Source organism: Mercenaria mercenaria, chromosome 7 (assembly GCF_021730395.1).
Source record: "Mercenaria mercenaria strain notata chromosome 7, MADL_Memer_1, whole genome shotgun sequence".
NCBI classification, from domain to species: Eukaryota; Metazoa; Mollusca; class Bivalvia; order Venerida; family Veneridae; genus Mercenaria; species Mercenaria mercenaria.
In genome coordinates this window covers 78,807,634-78,826,435 of record NC_069367.1, presented here as the reverse complement: position 1 = coordinate 78,826,435, position 18,802 = coordinate 78,807,634, and the positions used below count along the sequence as shown (strand labels likewise).

At 34.5% G+C, this 18,802-nt stretch overlaps 2 protein-coding genes across 3 annotated transcripts in view; one reads left to right on the top strand and one right to left on the bottom strand.

The window, feature by feature from the left end:
• LOC128558352 (protein O-mannosyl-transferase TMTC4-like) overlaps nt 1-3,482 on the top strand; it is a 50,781-nt gene extending 47,299 nt beyond the window's left edge. Inside the window, exon 11 of the mRNA XM_053547292.1 lies at nt 491-3,482. Within this exon, the coding sequence (XP_053403267.1) occupies nt 491-630 (140 nt within the window). The 3' untranslated portion in view covers nt 631-3,482. The remainder of the gene's footprint in view (nt 1-490) is intronic.
• Nucleotides 3,483-4,270: 788 nt separating this feature from the next.
• Nucleotides 4,271-18,802, bottom strand: part of LOC128558682 (uncharacterized) — a 30,271-nt gene continuing 15,739 nt past the window's right edge. For both annotated transcript variants that reach the window (XM_053548733.1, XM_053548732.1), the window contains 2 exons: nt 14,891-14,994; nt 4,271-14,100 (listed from right to left, as the gene is read on the bottom strand). In XM_053548733.1, coding sequence (XP_053404708.1) covers nt 13,127-14,100; nt 14,891-14,994 — 1,078 coding nt within the window. In that variant the 3' untranslated portion in view covers nt 4,271-13,126. The remainder of the gene's footprint in view (nt 14,101-14,890; nt 14,995-18,802) is intronic.

Sequence of the window (18,802 nt, the reverse complement as noted above, 5' to 3'; positions counted from 1 at the left end):
GTTAGTGAACAGCATGCTGGTTGCAAATGCACTATGTTGGTTTTCTCATGGCGCGGCTCATTTGTACTCCAGCAGTAAGAGGATAAGTGATTAATCCTGATTTACTTATAATCCATATCACTGACTTTTGAATAAAATTATCCATAACTGGTCTGTTGCAGACAAGTTTCTTCATAAACTAATTATTTATTTAGGAAAGCTCCTGACAGATCTCAAAGAGTGAGGTACGTGTAAAGGTCAAAAGTAAACCTAAATCTACAGAACATTTTCTATTACTGTACACATTGTGATCTCATACAATTCCAAGTTTATTCCATAATTCCATTCTACATCATTTTGAAAATGCCAGACCAGACCGCCTTTGGTGGAAAGTACCAAACAGGCTCTTTCCAAGGGAAATCAAGATACATGGTAGAAAGATGATAATTTTCATGAACCGTATCTTTAACATTTAGTTACTTTGGATTGTATACACTTTTGTTTATTGCAGCTGTGTTGTACCACAGGTGGGAGAAGTATGACAAAGCCGAGGCAGCATACCTGAAAGCTCTGTCCATCAACCCTGCTGAACCAAATGTGCAACAGAATTTAGCAATGTTACGTCGTAAAATGAACAAGAAAACTTCTTGATGTCTCAAAAGAAATTTACATTCTTCACAAAATCATGTTTCATTTATATGGTTTGATCAAAGTCTCTTTTCAGTATTTCCTCTGTTGCCTGGTTTTGAATGTAAAAAAGCAAGAATGGTGGCCAGATATTAGCAAAGAATTTAAGCATACATGTGTTTGAGCTACCCAAATGGGTCAATAGAGTGCACAAGACTTACAATTTACAATTAGCTAGTCCTGTTCCAGGGCTGTAGGAAGATTTTACAATTAGCTAGTTCTGTTCCAGGGCTGCAGTAAGATTTTACAATTAGCTAGTCCTGTTCCAGGGCTGTAGGAAGATTTTACATGACAGTTTGACAAAAGATGGCTTTTTTTCTCTTTCATTTCTTGATTCATGTAGAGAAGTTGTTGCCTTATTTTAGGAGAAGATAGAATTGAGAAACACTTGCTTAATGACGGTCATTTCACCTGTTCCATAACTATTTTTGGTTAGTCCAAATGATATATGGTTGAAAACATGCATTATAATTGTAGGAGAAAGGTATTTTTGTTAGTTTTGATCTAATTGTATCTGACAACACAGGATCTAAACTGATGTCATGCTGGACACAATGGATTCTGCCTTTGCGACCAGTGCAGTCTGATCATGATCTGCACTGTTCACCTAACAGTCAGTATCTTTATTGTATGCCCCCCCCCTTTTGACAGTTATTGGTACTTTCCAAATTGAAATATGGACAAGTTCATTATAGAAATTTAGTGGGTAAGGGTAAAGTCAGATTAAGGAATGAACCATATAGATAGATTTGTCCTACATATTAGATAAGGAAAGCTCTTTGTAATTGACATTGTTTAAGGACAACAAAGCTCACAAGGTTTTACAAGTATTGTAATGGGAGGGAGTGTAGAGCACTGCCAGGTGTGTGTATGTTGTGAGACAGAATCTCGTGTATGTAAATGTAGCATAATAATGCAAGTGTATAATTTTCATACTGTTTTTCAAAATGATATTGTTGATGTTTCAAACTGTTATAAAGGAATGAAATTGACATGTTGGGATTTCAGTATTGGTATGTGTACATGAAGTAAAGCCCTAGTCACTGTAATAAGTGCCTGTTCAAGTTATCACATAAAGTAAATTTAAATGCTTGATATGGTTTATCTTCATGTTTTATACCTACCCATATTTTTTAGACATTAATAAAATCACAGCCTCACATATTCTGTCATAACTGGAAAAATGTACACTTTTGTAAGATCTATCTGTAATTGTTAGAAGTATCTATAATTTTTCCTACCCACAGATGACGTGTGTTATGAAAACATTTATATAGCCATTTTTGTTGGTTTTTATGTCTGGTTACCATTCATTTTAATGTAATAAATTTAACATATCATTTGCTTACTTTTATCAAATTTTATATATGAGAAGAGGGACATACTGTAAAAGTAAACTCACTCTAGATTTGCACACAAAAAAACATTATTGGTCTAATATTTTCTGTAATATTCATTAATGAAGTGTCAAATTTGTGGTGGTGTGAAAAGTGAGACAGTGAATGCATTTGGATATACCATGTATGCACTGCCAATTATAAACTGTCTTTTCTTTTCAAGAAAATGTTTAATAAGCAAGGGACAAACGTCGTTAATATTACCAAAAAATAAAGTTCTAGCAAATAAGGTTTTTACAGTAATATAGGCCCAGTTCATTATATGCTAAATATGTACTGTACACTTGTGTGTGTCATCTTGTATTTTGCAGATAACTATAAATTCCCCTGCTAGTAGAAAGTGAATATTTTTGTATATGTAGATCTATTATTTGTAAACTGGACATAAATTAGTGTTTTTGAATGTCTGTGTTTTATATCTTTGTTATAATTTTGTTAAGATTTATTTTTTATAGTGTCTTTTTTAAATCAAGATTTAGTTATGACTGAAATAATTTCAACACAAAAACCATATTAGTTGGAGAATCAGTAAGTAAGCTGATAGAGGGTTTTAGTATAATTTTGTAGAAATAATCAGTTTAAGATGCTGTCCTGTCACACACATATTAGTTCAAAAGTCAAGATCATACAAGAAGTCAAGGTCATATCCATTTTTGTGTCATGTTTGTTAGATATACATATGAGCCACGCCATGAGAAAACCAACATAGTGGCTTTGCGACCAGCATGGATCCAGACCAGCCTGCGTATCCGTGCAGTCTGGTCAGGATTCATGCTGTTCGCTAACAGTTTCTCTAATTGCAATAGGCTTTGAAAGCGAACATCATAGATCCTGACCAGACTGCATGGATGCGCAGGCTGGTCTGGATCCATGCTGGTTGCAAAGCCACTATGTTGGTTTTCTCATGGCGCGGCTCACATATATTTTTCATTAAAATGAAATTCAGCAATTACAGTGATTGAAGAAATAAAAAAACATAATTACCCAGTACTATCAAATAGTAAATCTATTTAAGATATTATTTCTTTTGACTTAATTGTTGTGAGTTCATAATTTACATGATTTTAGTAATCTAATTATTATAAATCTTCTGTTTTCTCAATTTCTGTACAGGTTGCCTTTGTCCGAATATTGGTCTCGGGGACTACTGAAACATTCTTTAAAACAAAGTTTAGCACATTTAAGTCTTAATAAGCCCTCAACAGAGAAGTGATACGATTGATTCCAACTTATACATTGTTATTCTATTTTGATGCATTTTGTAGGATTCTTTTATTATGCAGTAGATATAATTATGTCTATTATAAATCTGTGTTTTTTTTGTACGCAGGTTTGCAGTTAAGTTGACAAGCTTTGATCTCAGTATTTGTCTGAACACATTGCTGTGTTATATATCAGTAAATTTTATATATTGCTAAATATGTCTTTATTACTTTTTCAGCCATCTTGATATTATGTGACTTAATTTATGTACAGTTGCCAGCTGTAACCTATATTGCCGACTCGTCTTGAAGTGTTAATGACTGGAAGTTTATTGTATGGTATAGAAGACATTCAAAGTCCACAAACTTCATCCAGTTCTTGTATTTGTAAAACACGAGTAACTCTCTCAAAGACAGAAAAAAGTTAAGTCAAACAGGCAAGATGTTGAACTTTAAGGGCACTTGTTCTTGTATTACCATGCCACATACTGTCTCCATTGCAGAAGGAAAGGCTGTAGTAAAATCTTGAGGCGTACTTGCAAGTTTTCAAACAGTTGACACCAATCTGAAGATCACAACCGTTGTTTTCAGTGACTAACATAGGCTCATTTGGACTTTGCCTATTTGACTACTAGAATTCCAGATTTATAGATGATCATAAATCCTCCAAATTTGTGAGGCATGTCACAACGATAAATTAACCTTTAGCCTGCTGCTGGCAAGTGATTTTGCCTTTGCGACCATTGCAGACCAAGATCAGCATGCATCTCTGTGCAGACTGATCCTGCACTGTTCGCTATTCAGTCAGTAAATTTCAATGATCATCCCTTCAAATAATAAATGGTATTGCCCAAACTGAATGATGGACCATTCCATTCTAGAAATTAAGCAGGCTAAAGGTAATGAAAATTCCACTACCATGTGCCAAAAGATGATGCTACCATAACTGACTCCGGTAGTTGAGGGAAGTTTGAACAGGTATAAATGTATAACAGAAACAAAATATGAATGATCAATATTTATTTGATGCTTTCCAATATTCATAGATCTAGATATGTATTATATTTCAGACATTCTGTCTACCAAAATAAGTATAAACAATTATAGCAGAAGGTATTTGTTAAAATGTATCAGTATGATCAGCCATTACTTTAGGCTTGTCTAAAAAATCACTCTCCTGTGATAATTAATGACTGTCCATCTGGCCTTTCAGCCAAGTGAAACCGAAGCTACATGTAGAGTACAGACTGCCATTGTCTTGTGACCAAAATTTAACATCTTAAATATGCATTGAAACTAGTAGCCAGTTACTTAGATTAGCTCCTACACTATGATATACACATTATGATTCAATGTAGAAGTCTATATCCTTTGTTCAATATCATGATAATTTTAACATCATTCCTGTAAGAAAATCTCTAGAACAGACTGACTTTTGCCACTATGAAATGGAATTCGACAAAAAAGGAAAATTGTAGAAATATCTTTATTGTCAGTCTAGTGACTAGTCTACTAATTACCACGCTCGGGAAGATAAATACAAATATTAAATGTTTTCTGTTTTCCACAAGTCATTTCATCTTGAAAATTCCTTACAAATATAAAGTAAACATCATATAAACATACATCATCCTTTTTTTTCTAACCGAGTTGCTCACAGACCCTGGACAAACACTGAAGGTTTCTCAAATTAATCATCTTTAAAGAAAAAAAACATTAAATCTTAAACAGCATACTGCCAAGTACCACAATATCAAAATCACTTTATGTTCAAGTTGATATGTGAACTACAGCTAAAATATTCTATTTTATATCATATTTTAATGCACAACTAACACAGTTACTGTAGATAGTTTTCTCAAAACTATAAATTCTCTGAAACACAGTCTGTGAACAACTTCCATTAGATTTTATTGAACTTATGAAATGCACTATGTACAATGAAATAATGTGCAATGAAGTAATGCTTTCTTGATATTTAGAAACTGATTAAAATCAAATTTGTTTTCTTGTACTGAAGATGAAAAACTTTGCTCTTAACAGGTAAGTGAAAACTTTCAGGGGCAGATCCAGGATTTTGGTTTGGCTGGTGTGCCAAAGATTTAGTGGGGTGGGGCCATGGCTCACTCTGAATATGTTATAATAACTTTAAAAATCTTTTAAATAAAAAAACGACAGAATTCTATTTCTATCAAAGTTCTAGCAATGAATGAGATGCCTTAATGTATTCCATCTACAAGAATACTTACAAACTAAGTATTAACTGAAGCATATGTAAATGTTTAGTGTAAGTCTATAGGTTTTACCCTTCTACCTGAATGGGACACTTGTTTCTATATATAGTAACATGCTTCCTGTTGGGAAGTTATAGTATTTGAGCTTCCTGATTTGAGCCGCGCCATGAGAAAACCAACATAGTGCACTTGCAACCAGCATGGATCCAGACCAGCCTGCGCATTCGCACAGTCGGGTCGGGATCCATGCTGTTCACTAACAGTTTCTCTATTTCCAACAGGCTTTGAAAGCAAACAGCATGACCAGACTGCACGGATGCGCAGGCTGGTCTGGATCCATGCTGGTCGCAATTGTACTATGTTGGTTTTCTCATGGTGCGGCTCATTTGGGGAAGTTACAGATTCATACTCTGAAAAGGTTTGAAATTCAGAAATATGAAAGTAGAACAAATTTGAGTACATTAAAAAAATATTGATTGTTTAAGCAAAGGCTTTCTGATCGAAGCAAGTCAAAAAATGATGATTACAGGTATTCATCCCAAACAGAAAAACAGTTACTATATTTTTGTAGCAAGATTTTCATTCAGGAAGAATATTTTTGTAGCAAGATTTTCATTCAGGAAGAACAGTAAAGTCAAATATTGATTTCCCAAATGGGAAGTTTGCTATACTGTAAGTCTGTATATTTCAAAATAATATTCATGAAGTTAAATTCTAAAAAATGCCTACAGTATTTATCATCTAAAACCAAGTTTCAAAAAATCACCAAACTTTGACAGTAAATGACTGATGTGTTATGACTTTTTTTTATAAACAATAAAGAGGCAAAATAAAGTTAACAGAACAGAACAGAACAGAACCGAAATTTATTTACAATAAACTTGAACATAAAAGTTCATCATCTACAAATACAAGAGATGAGAGAATGTAAACAAACATAATACATGTATATACATACAGAATAAAATTTATTATCTGCTGTTATATTTTATCTAGTCATTTAACTTAATTAACTCTCAACTAAACTTTTAGTGAAGTAAATGCAAACAGATCTATTATATTAATTATTGATTACCTGTACCCACTACAAAAAATTCTATATGTATAACGAGCTAAATGATCAAGGTATTATGAGAATACTGTCAATCTTATCAATCAAAATACCAAATAACAACTTTCTACATATATAAGAAAAAAGTCAATAACGTTAAAGGTCTGCTTAAGCGGAAGAGGGACGTAAACACCATTACAAACATGTATAACAGATTAACTACACTATAGAAAGAGTTTATTATTAATTACAAAATGGCTATTACAAAAGTCATAAGAACTTCACACCAAGTGTACTTAAGTTGTCACTTTGAGTTATTAAAATAAATCATAATTTAAAATCAATAAAAATTAATTAATTAAAGTAACTGAAGTACCCTTGCAGAAAACAAACGCGTAAGGATTAATTTCTTCAGTAAAAACACTGGCTTGTCCCTGCACACAGAAAATAGATGCCTAATGTTATTACTGGATAAAACAAATCAAAATTATGGTAGAGTTTGTTGTCAAAATGAAATAGAAATACTTCTTTAACAAACAAAGTGTTTTTGAAATTTTTTTAATAAAAAGTATATTAACCTTTTAGCCTGCAGACAGCAAATGAGTTTGCCTTTGCAACCAGTACAGATTACTGTCTGCACTGTTTGGTCAGTCAATTTTCAGTGAACACCCCTTCCAATAATAAATGGTACTGCCCAGATTGAATGACAGACCAGTGCATTTTATGAATCTAGCAGGGTAAAGGTTAGAAAACATTATAAAATATCAATCCCCTTGAACTCAAAACTTGTACAAGATTAACAAGTTTCTACCTAAAGCTGCTCTTTGAAAACTAAAACATTCTGAGATGGCCTAATATACAATTTTATCATGTAATAAAAATAAACAACAAACTAGAGTTGTCACAGAAGACAGCTTGCTTGACTATCTGGATGTTTGAAACTGGGCACATCTGAGGAAACTGGAGCTGTCACTAGAGTGTTTAGATGGATATCAATTGAACAATAGCTTAGTCTGTGTCAAATGTATTTAGTAATAAAAGAGATGGAGTAAAGTGTATCAAAACATTAAATAAGTAAAAGTGGGGCATAATTCATGGAATATGTCTGCATGACTAATGCAGAACATGTCGTATCATGTGACTAATAATGTGGAATAACAATGTAAAGTTTGAATCAAATCCATTTCGTATCAAGAGCTTGTAGAGCACAAAATGCCCCCATTGATGCATTGTGCACTGGATGTTTGACATACTGACCTCAAATCAATAATTATGAGTCATTTACCAGTTATATGTGGCCTCCATATCAAATGTGATCTTAGACCAAAGCATTCTCTAGTTTTTTGGCAAAAAAAGTTCTACTGTTCTGGGTCAATGTGACCTTGACCTTTGACCTACTGATCTCAAAATCAATAGAGGTCATCTGCTGGTCATGATAACGTCCCTATTACGCTTTGTGATCCTAGGCCCAAGCATTCTCAAGTTATCGTCCAGAAACGGTTTAACTGTTCTGGATCACTGTGACCTTGGCCTTTAACCTACTGATCTAAAATTCAACAGGGGTCATCTGCTGGTCATGATCAACCTCTAAATCAACTTTCATGATCCTAGGCCTAAGCATTCTTGAGTTATCAAGGAAACCATTTAACTACTCCGAGTCAATGTGACCTTGACCTTTGACCTACTGACCTCAACAGCAATATGGCCCATCTCCTGATCATGATCAACTCCCTATCAAGTTTCGTTATCCTAGACCCAAACATTCTCAAGTTATGGTCCGAAAAACCGTTTTACTGTTCCGCATCACTGTGACTTTGACCTCTGACCTACTGACCTCAAAATCAATAGGGTCATCTGCTGGTCATGACTAACTTCCCCATCAATTTTCATGACCTTAGGCCTGAGCGTTCTTGAGTTATCATCCAGAAACATCCAACTGTTCAGGGTAACTGTCACCTTGATCTTTGACTTATTGACCTTAAAATCAATAGGGGTCATTTGCTGGTCATGACCAACCTCTCTGTCAATTTTCATAATCTTAGGCCAAAGCATTCTTGAGATATCAGCCGGAAACCGTTTGATTGTTCCAGGTCACTGTGACCTTGACCTTTGACCTATTGATCTCAAAATCAAAACGGGTCATCTGCTGGTCATGACCAACATTCTTGTCAATTTTCATGATCCTAGGCTTAAGCATTCTTGAGTTATCATCCGGCAAATGAATAACTGTTCCGGGTCACTGTGACCTTGACCTTTGACCTACTGATCTCAAAATCAATAGGGGTCATCTGCTGGTTATGACCAAACATCCTATCACCTTTCATGATCCTAGGCCCAAGTATTCTTCAGTTATTATCCAGAAATGGATTGGTCTACATACATGTACCAACCGGCTGACCAACCAACATCTGCAAAACAATATACCCCTCCTTCTTCAAAGGGGGGCATAATAACCTGTAACCTGAAATTTTAAGTAAAAAGTTGGACAATTCATAAAATATTGGTGCAAGAGTTATGGCTCTTGTGTCAAATCATGTGGGTGATAATGTGGAACAACTATTTTAAGTTTGAATCAAATCTATTCTGTAATAACCCTAGGCTCAAGCGTTCTTCAGTTATCATCCAGAAATGGACTGGTCTACATATCAACAACCGACAACATCAGCAAAACAATATACGCCTACTTCTTCGAAGGGGAGGTGGGGGGGGCATATAAAACAGAGATATAGTGAAAATGCATCAAAATTACCCAAACATTTTACGAAAAAAAGTGGCATTATTCATGAAAAATTGATGTGAGCATAATGGACCATATGTCATATGATGTGGGTGATGATGTAGAACAATTACTTTAAATTTGATTTAAATCCATTTGTTTATAACTGAGGAGTGAAAGTGCACAAAAACCTGAAATTGTAAGTAAAAATGGGGGATAATTCATGAAATATTGGTGCCATATGATGTGGGTGATGACAATGACTAATTTTAGCTAATTTTGGCCCTTTCAGGGGCCATAACTCTGGAACCCATAATGGGATCTGGCCAGTTCAAGAAAGAAACCAAGATCTTATGGTGATAAAAGTTGTGGGCAAGTTTGGTTAAAATAAAATTATAAATGAAACCACTGCAGACAAGAAATTGTTGAAGGACGGACAGACGAATGCACGCACAGACGATGGACGAAACTTGATCACAAAAGCTCACCTTGTCACTATGTGACAGATGAGCTAAAAAAAAGAGTTAAATCAACAAGAGGGCCAAGTTGGCCCTAGGTCGCTCACCTGAGAAACACACCATAACACACCATAACAGTGTAAACATGTTTGACCTAATGATTTCATGGAAAAAATATTCTGACCAATTATCATTGAAATTGGAGCAAAAAGTCTTGAGTATAAACAAGTATTTTCTTTGATCTGACCTAGTGACCTAGTTTTTGAACCCAGATGACCCATATTCAAATTTAACCAAGGCTATCATTCTGACCAAATTTCAAGAAGATCAATTGAAAAATACAGCCTCTATTGCATACAGAAGGTTTTTCTTTGATTTGACCTTGTGACCTAGTTTTTGACCCCAGACTACCCATATTCGAACTTGACCTAGATTTCATCAAGGCAACCATTCTGAACAAATATTATGAAATCCAGTGTAAAATGCAGCCCCTATTGCATACAAAAGGTTTTTCCATTATTTAACCTAGTGACATAGTTTTTAAACCCAGCTTATCCATATTCAAACTTGACCCAAATTTCATCAAGGCTATCATTCTGACAAAATTTCATGAAGATCAGTTGAAAAATACAGCCTCGATCACATACACAAGGTGTTTCTTTGATTTGACCTAGTGACCTACTTTCTGAACCCAGATAACCCATAATCAAACTCAACGTACATTTTATCAAGGCAATCATTTTGACCAAATTTCATGAAGATCAGTTGAAAAATACAGCCTCTATAGCGTACACAAGTTTTTTCTTTGATTTGACCTAGTGACCTTCTTTTTGATCCAAGATGACCCATACTCAAACTTGACCTAGATTTCATCAAGGCTATTATTCAGACATAATTTCATGAAGATTTATTGAAAAATACAGCTTCTATTGCATACACAAAGTTTTTCTTTGATTTGACCTAGTGACCTAACTTTTGACGCCAGATGACCCATATTCAAACTTGACTAATATTTTATCAATGCAATCATTCTGACCAAATTTCATGAAGATCAATTGAAAAATACAGCATCTATCGCATACACAAGGTTTTTCTTTGATTTGAACTAGTGACCTACTTTTTGATCCAAAATGACCCATTTTCAATCTCGGCCTAGATTTCATTAAGGTTATTATTTTGACTTAATTTCGGGAAGGTCAAACGAAAAATACAGCCTCTATCGCATACACAAGGTTTTTCTTTGATTTGACCTAGTGACCTAGTTTTTGACCCCAGATGACCCATTTTCGAACTCGACCTAGACTTTATCAAGGTTATTATTCTGACCAAAATTCATGAAGATTAATTGAAAAATACAGCCTCTATCGCATACACAAGGTTTTTCTTTGATTTGACCTAGTGACCTAGTTTTTGACCCCAGATGACCCATTTTCAAACTCGGCCTAGAATTCATCAAGGTTATTATTGTGACCAAAATTCATGAAGATTAACTGAAAAATACAGCCTCTATCGCATACACAAGGTTTTCCTTTGATTTGACCTAGTGACCTAGTTTTTGACCCCAGATGACCCATTTTCGAACTCGGCCTAGATTTCATCAAGGTTATCATTCTGACCAAATATCATGAAGATCAGTTGAAAAATACAGCCTCTATCGCATACACAAGCCAAATGTTGACAGACGACAGACGACAGACAGACAGACAGACGACAGACGCCAAACATCGAGCGATCAGAAAAACTCAGGTGAGCTAAAAACATGCACAACACAATTTATAACCAGTCAATACTGTTTTTACACTTTTAACACAATTTTCACAATGTAAGTTTACATTAGATCTTTAACATCATTACAGTAATAGCACATGCTTTTAATGTTACATTGACAATTTATGGTGAATCAAAGGGACATAATCAAAATTTAGTTGGTAATGATATTCCGTTAAAGTCAGTAACAGTGAAATGAAAATTCTATTATTTATTCTAAGGAAAATGTGTTTAGATTCTGCCAAGAATTTGAATGACACGAAGTACACGAAGTAATTATTATTGTCTACTCATCAGTTTTATAAATGTATTTATAGCTTTTAATTCATATATAACTATGATAAAATGTTATTTTGTCCAATTTCCTTTAAAGTGTATGTTACACTCCTACTGAATAAAACAGCAAAAATAATTGAGCTGCACCATGAGAAAACCAACATCATCCATGCAGTCTGATCAGGATCCATGTTGTTCGCTAAGGGTTTCTCCAAATGCAATAGGCTTTGAAAGCGAACAGCATTGATCGTGAGCAGACTACACGGATGTGCAGGCTGGTCTGGATCCATGCTGGTCGCAAATGCACTATGTTGGTATTCACATGGTGTGGCTCAATTACTAAGTGACAAAAACTGTTTTTGACAGTAAAAGGCATTTTACTGTATTTTGATAGATGAATTCAGTTTCAACTGTTTTTTCTGTTCACTATATTTAACAGACAGAGGTCTACTTCACACCAAAAATAATCACTTAAAACTGGAACTTAACAGAAAGGTCAGAAAGGTTTTGCCATTGATTTAAAAAGGTTAAAATGGTTGCCAATGCTTCATAAAGGTTGATACTTATTCACAAAGGTTGCTAATGATTCAGAAAGATTTCTATCATCCTGGAAGGTTGGATACAGTAGATTGCTGTGACATAAAATTAAAAAAAAACACAGAAGGGCTGCAGCTTTTCAGAAAAGTTGCTATTCAGACATACCTTGTCAAAAACATAAATTATTCTGAATCATGTCATATCTCTATTTTGAAGATATTACAAATTATACAAAATTTATAAAATTGCAACTGATTTATCTCCCTTTAAGCACAAATAACTCCATTTTAAAAACACAATATAGAATTAAATGTTCTGTTTAAACTTGTTTAAAATATACTTTGGCATTTATGTAGTATACACAGTGCATACAGTACATTTTAGAGAAATTTAATTAATAAGAATATGGGAAATAGCATAAATTGAGGCAGACGTTTTGAAATCAAGATGGCAACCAAAATAATGATGTTAAAAAATGTTACCAATGGATTTTAAGATGCTGGATGTTTAAAGTTTAAGAAAAACACAACTTCGTAAAATATAGGAAAAAAAATCACAAACTCATATTTTTGGACAATCTGGCACAGACTAACTGACTCAAGAAGGTTAGTTTATACATAATTTATTTTAAGTCGATTGTGAAGGAAGTTCTATAACTTCTACTAATCACTCTCGACACCTCATTCCTAATGGAATCCATCGCCAAGAAGGTATGAGAGAAAAGCCCAGTTTCCCTTTTAATGCTGAGCACCAAGCAAGGGAGCTACTGAGATCGAACCCACGACCTCCGGCACTCGAAGCGGACACTCTACCACTAGGCTATCAAGGCGGTTGGAAAGGAGTACTAATCTCATCCAGAATTGGCAACAATTTAGTAAGTTTTTGGTCTGTATAAGGCTGGTGCCTTTCACCTGTACTACGTTTTTTCAGTGTCATTTTCAGCCCATGTATAACAGATTGAGAGCATTTATAGCCCTTATCTGGTGGACGTTTGTATACATTCAAATGCTGCGAGTTTGAAGCTGAAATCTGACCAGAACCAGAATATTGAGGCTGACCCTTGAGTACAGGAATTTTTGGATTTCTACTTCCTATCTGACCAGAACCAGAATATGGAGGCTGACCCGTGAGTACAGGAATATTTGGATTTCTACTTCCTATCTGAGCAGGAGCAGAATCTGTAACTCCGCATATTTGTTCAGCAATTATAACCCTATTATAACTCTGAATGTATTGACTTGGCACAAGCTTGTTTTGCTGTGCCTGAGTCTGTAACAGGACTAGACCACAGGGGCTTGTTTCAGGATTCGGAGGTAGAGATGACACCCTTCCAAAATTATATGAAAGCTTTTGAGGGGCATACAAATTTGGTGACTGTAACTCTGGTTCCGAGACACTGGTTAAGATTAAATCTTCTTGGTGTGACGTTTGAGTTAGATTACTTTTAACTCCTACAGCATTTTGCACAAAACTGTGTGAACTGGGTACACCAATAATTCTACGGACAGAGTAGAAATTTTGACAGTCTGCCTTGTCATTTATTGATGATTTTGGGAAATACTCTGGCAAATATCTTTCTGGTGATGATTTGGTAACCTGACTTTCTTCAGTGAATATTCTTGTCATCTGATTTGCAAAATTGGGTGAATCAATTTTAACAGCTGCAGCTTTCTCTTCCTCTGAATGCAGGTTATCTGGCTGATCAAGCAAAGCTTTTCCTGCTGTATGTTCTGTGGTCACATTCAGGTTTCTGTAAGGTTCGATGCTGCCTCTAGAGTCTTTCTCTGATGAATCTTCTATTAAAAAATATTTATTGTCATAAATATTGAATAATGATATACTTAACACAGTTATAAATAACGTAAATCGGACACACAAAATCATCAGTGATATCAAAGTTGATATGTCATCCATGTCAAACAAAGAACCACTGAATTTCATATATTTTGTATCACATATTTATTGCTGAAATTATGATTTCAGGGCAGTGTTGATTTTTTTGTTTTGGGTTTAACGACATTTTTCAACAGTAGTTCAGTTATGTAACGGCAAGCAGTTAACCTACACCGGTGTTCCTGGATTCTGTACCAGTACAAACCTGTTCTCATACTCGTTTCTGTTCCCTGTTAAATTACACTGATGCTGGTAATGTCAATATTTTTCCATACACTGATGCCTGAATTTCATATTGGGAGCGTGACGTAATTCAGTGTGTGTTGTTGCACTATTTTTTCTGTTTAGTTCAGTATTGTCAATTCTATTCAGGCTATTGAACATATTTATGATATTTACAGAATATTTATATGTGTAGATGCGTATGTAATAAAAAGGTTATTATCTTTGCATCAGGAAATATGCACTCGTTCTTCAGTGGAAGAATATTGCGTTCCTTAAGTTGATATCAAGATACAAAGCTAATAACCTGTAATTATTTATAAATTTAAAGTACTCATGGGATAACATTTATACATAAAATGAGTATTCTTTCAATATATAGGATCCATGCTTTATTCTGAGTCATATAAATGATTTATCAAACATGTAAAACTACATCAAGGTTTAAAAAACAGTCAGGGTATGTTATACCTTCAGGAATTTTTTTTCCTTGTGAAACCACTTTCTCGTGGATGTCAGAGAGGGCTTGAGTTTTTCTTGATTCTTGAACACCATTACATTTTCTCTCTAATGATCTGCAAAAATGGGAAACATTTACCATTATTAATATTTTGAATAATATGAATATGTAATATTAAAATGCCTATGTCTGTAATTCATACCTTTTTAAGACATACAGTGAACTCTGCATCTTTAAAGCTATGTTCAAGGGACCAATAAATTATATCCCGATACTATCCTAAACATTGGAGCTCCTGCCAGGGTGAAAACAGTACTGTTGAAATCCTTAGAACTTTACAAATCAAGACAACTAGAACTGTGAATCTTCTGAACTCTAATTAACACTTAAGATAGTGAAAACTAGAGTTGTCACAGGAGTGACGAATTATATCCCCACAATATAGCCTTGTCACAGAACTGAGCCAATGTTAAAGCCGAACTTGCTTGACCTTTGACCTACTGACCTCAAAATCAGTACAGGTCATCTGCTGGTCATGATCAACCTCCCTATTAAATTTCATGATCCTCGGCCCAAGCGTTCTCAAGTTACTGTCCGGAAAAGGTTTAAATGTTCTGGGTCAATCTGACTTTTGACCTTTGGAACTTAAAATTATCCACTGGTCATGATTAATCTCACTATGAAGTTTCGTGATCCTAGTGCAAAGTTTTCTGAAGTTATTGTCCGAAAACCATTTTAAATGTTCCAGGTCACCGTGACCTTGACCTGTCACCTACTGACCTCAAAATCCTAAGGGGTCATCTGCTGGTCATAACCAAACTCCCTATCAATTTTCATGATCCTAGGCCCAAGCGTTCTCAAGTTATCATCCAGAAACGGTTTAACTGTTTCATGTCATTGTGACCAGTCTAACCGGACTTGTATTTTATCATGTTACACCCGTGTACATAAAAATATGATCCTAGGTCCAAGCGTTCTCAAGTTAACATCTGGAAACCGTTTCACTGTTCAGGGTCACTGTGACCTTGACCTACTGACTCCAAAGTCAAACTTGACCTGTATTTTATCATGTTACACCAGTCCTGTGTACAAAAAATCAGGATCCTAGACCCAAGCATTCTCAAGTTATTATCCTGAAACAGTGTTCAGAGTCACTGTGACCTTGACCTTTGATCTACTGACCCCAAAGTCAAACTTGACAAACAAAACAAAAATTTTGACCAGGAAACTCAAATTTTCTAAGTACAAAAAGGGTCATAATTCAGAGTGTGCAAAGTGGCAAAGCTGTAGCTTTTATAGCTTTTGAGAAAAGGTGGAACTAATTGAAAATTCTAACACGATCCGATTCATTTTCCTATTAAACGAAGAAGGCTGGAAACAGGGAATTATTAAACAACAATTCACTGTTCTGACGTCACGATTATTACGTCACAGCGTCAAACGGCGTAGCTGCGCGCTGGAAAAGAAACCGATTGAAAACGGGCAAATATTTAATGAATGCCGACAAGAATGTACTTCAAAATCCTTGGTGACATGTTAGAATCGAAATAATATATCTCATTTAGTGATTTGCTTTTGAATAAATCACTGTTTGTCGTTCAGATGCGTAGATTTATATCACTCGGGCTGCGCCCTCGTGATATAATTCCTTCGCATCTGAACTCCAAACAGTGATTTATTCAGCGACAAATCACCGATGAGATATATTATTTCTTAATTTTGACTGACACCAACACCAATGTGACAACAATACCTTGTAGATTTTTTTCAAAAGTCAGACAAGCTAACATGAATCAGATAAATATTGTTTACAAACATGATAAGTGTATATCCTACTATAGGTATCGCACAGTAATAAGGCACTCTGAAATGTAAACAAACAAAACAGTAGCATAAATTAAAGTCAATACACAACGTTTACACTGCAAATAGTAAATCCTCATTGGTCAAGCGGTATTGGTATCTGTCTTATATTTTTCGTTAAGGGGTTCAATTCCCGAACCTGTAAAAAGTATTTTGAAAACTTTTTAATTTCTTTTTTTTTTTAAACGATTCAACGGAAACAACAAAGTCTGTTAATCTAGTTCTAACTTCTTTACTAACATAATATATGTCACTGTTAACACATAATCATGTTTAAATAAGCTTCTACTTTAATATGATTTAATGTTTTTGAGGCTTTCATGAATAAATTAGAAATCAGAGAAAAAAACTTATACAAAGTATATATAAATTAAATGCAAAATAAAAAACAATCACAGATGCAAGGTTCGAACAATCAAAACTATTACTACAAAATGATTACATGTCTAGCCAATCCACCTACTGCGCCATCAAGCCAGCTATTGATCTTACTTTCAATATCTTTCATTTTAAAAGAGATTGTTAAGGACTAATTGTTTATTTACATGTTGCTTAAAATAAAAGCACTATAATACTGTGCAGTACTTATAAAGATAACTATCAAATATTAACTTAAAACAACAATAAAACATTGCTAAAATACTAATGTCCGCTGTTCAAATTTATGAAGGTATTTTTCTTTGTTTAATGCATCATTTTCAAGTGACTATTAACTAACCAATCTGTAATGATAATTAATTTTGACTATGCCATTTCTTTTTACAGAAACCTTCTCAATCTTGATAAAATAACTAACAATTGTATGTTTAATTAATAAAACATAAATAAATTAATAATAAATTTTAATAACTGTATAACTAGGCCATACTAAACTTTGTTGTTTGTTTTGGGTTTAACACCATTTTTCAACAGTATTTCAGTCATGAAACGGTGGGCAGTTAACCTAACCAGTGTTCCTGGATTCTGTACCAGTACAAAGCTGTTCTCCGCAAGTAACTGCCAACTTCCCCACATGAATCAGAGGTTGAGGACTAATTATTTCAGACACAATGTCGTTTATTAAATAGTCACGGAGAACATACGCCCCATCAGAGAATCGAACTCACGACTCCGCGATCCGTAGACCAACACTCTACCTACTAAGCTAAGCGGGCGGGCTACCATACTAAACTGGATCTATTTTGAGTTTCCTCCGACTTGCAGGTTTTCTAAAAAATTATGAAAATGTTAAACAAGAGGGTTTTGATGACCCTGGATCGCTTACCTGAGTTATATCAGCTACATGTTTCAAAGCAGAAAATGCTGCTTGAAAAAATCTAAAGAGCGTCTCTATAACTTATATAACTTATGTAGAGAGTTTAAATATTTTAAGTGTAAGTATCTTTGCATTTTTAGATGCTCCAGAAGTGAGGATACCTAAATGCTTATATATAGGCCAGAAACGAGTTTAGAACATACTGTGATACAAAACGTACCAAATATTTTAATAAGAAAATAAACAAGCCAACTGACTATGATAGCAGTCCGAAATCATTCTGGAGGAAACTCAAATACATGTGTTTGAAAACAATGCCAAACTCGATTTCTATATCTCCAGATGAATATAAGATATATTTTGAAAATGTCAAACTGATCCTAAAATATTAAGAAAATAGGTCAGTAGTTAACATTCATGGTAAATGAGTTAGTTTTAAGATCGGTGTGCAAAACTGAACATGTCATCCAAATTTCAAGGATGTATCTTTAGAAACAAAAAAGTAAGTCAGTAGGTCAAAAGTCAAAGTCAAATGACCCCTAATTACCTAGGGTCGTCAGGTAATTATAATCAAACAGTCCAGGAAATAAGATCAGAAAATTCTGGAGGTATTTTTCCTACAGAACTCATATAACAAGTGACCACTTACACTCTTTTCATCCCAGGTGCATAATTTGAACAATCTTCTTAGAGAATCATTAGGCAATGCTACATACCAAGTATCAAAGGCCTTGATCTTTCTGACAAGAGGATTTTTAAAGATTTTTCGTATAATATAAGTTTATGTAAAACTTAGGACCCCTAG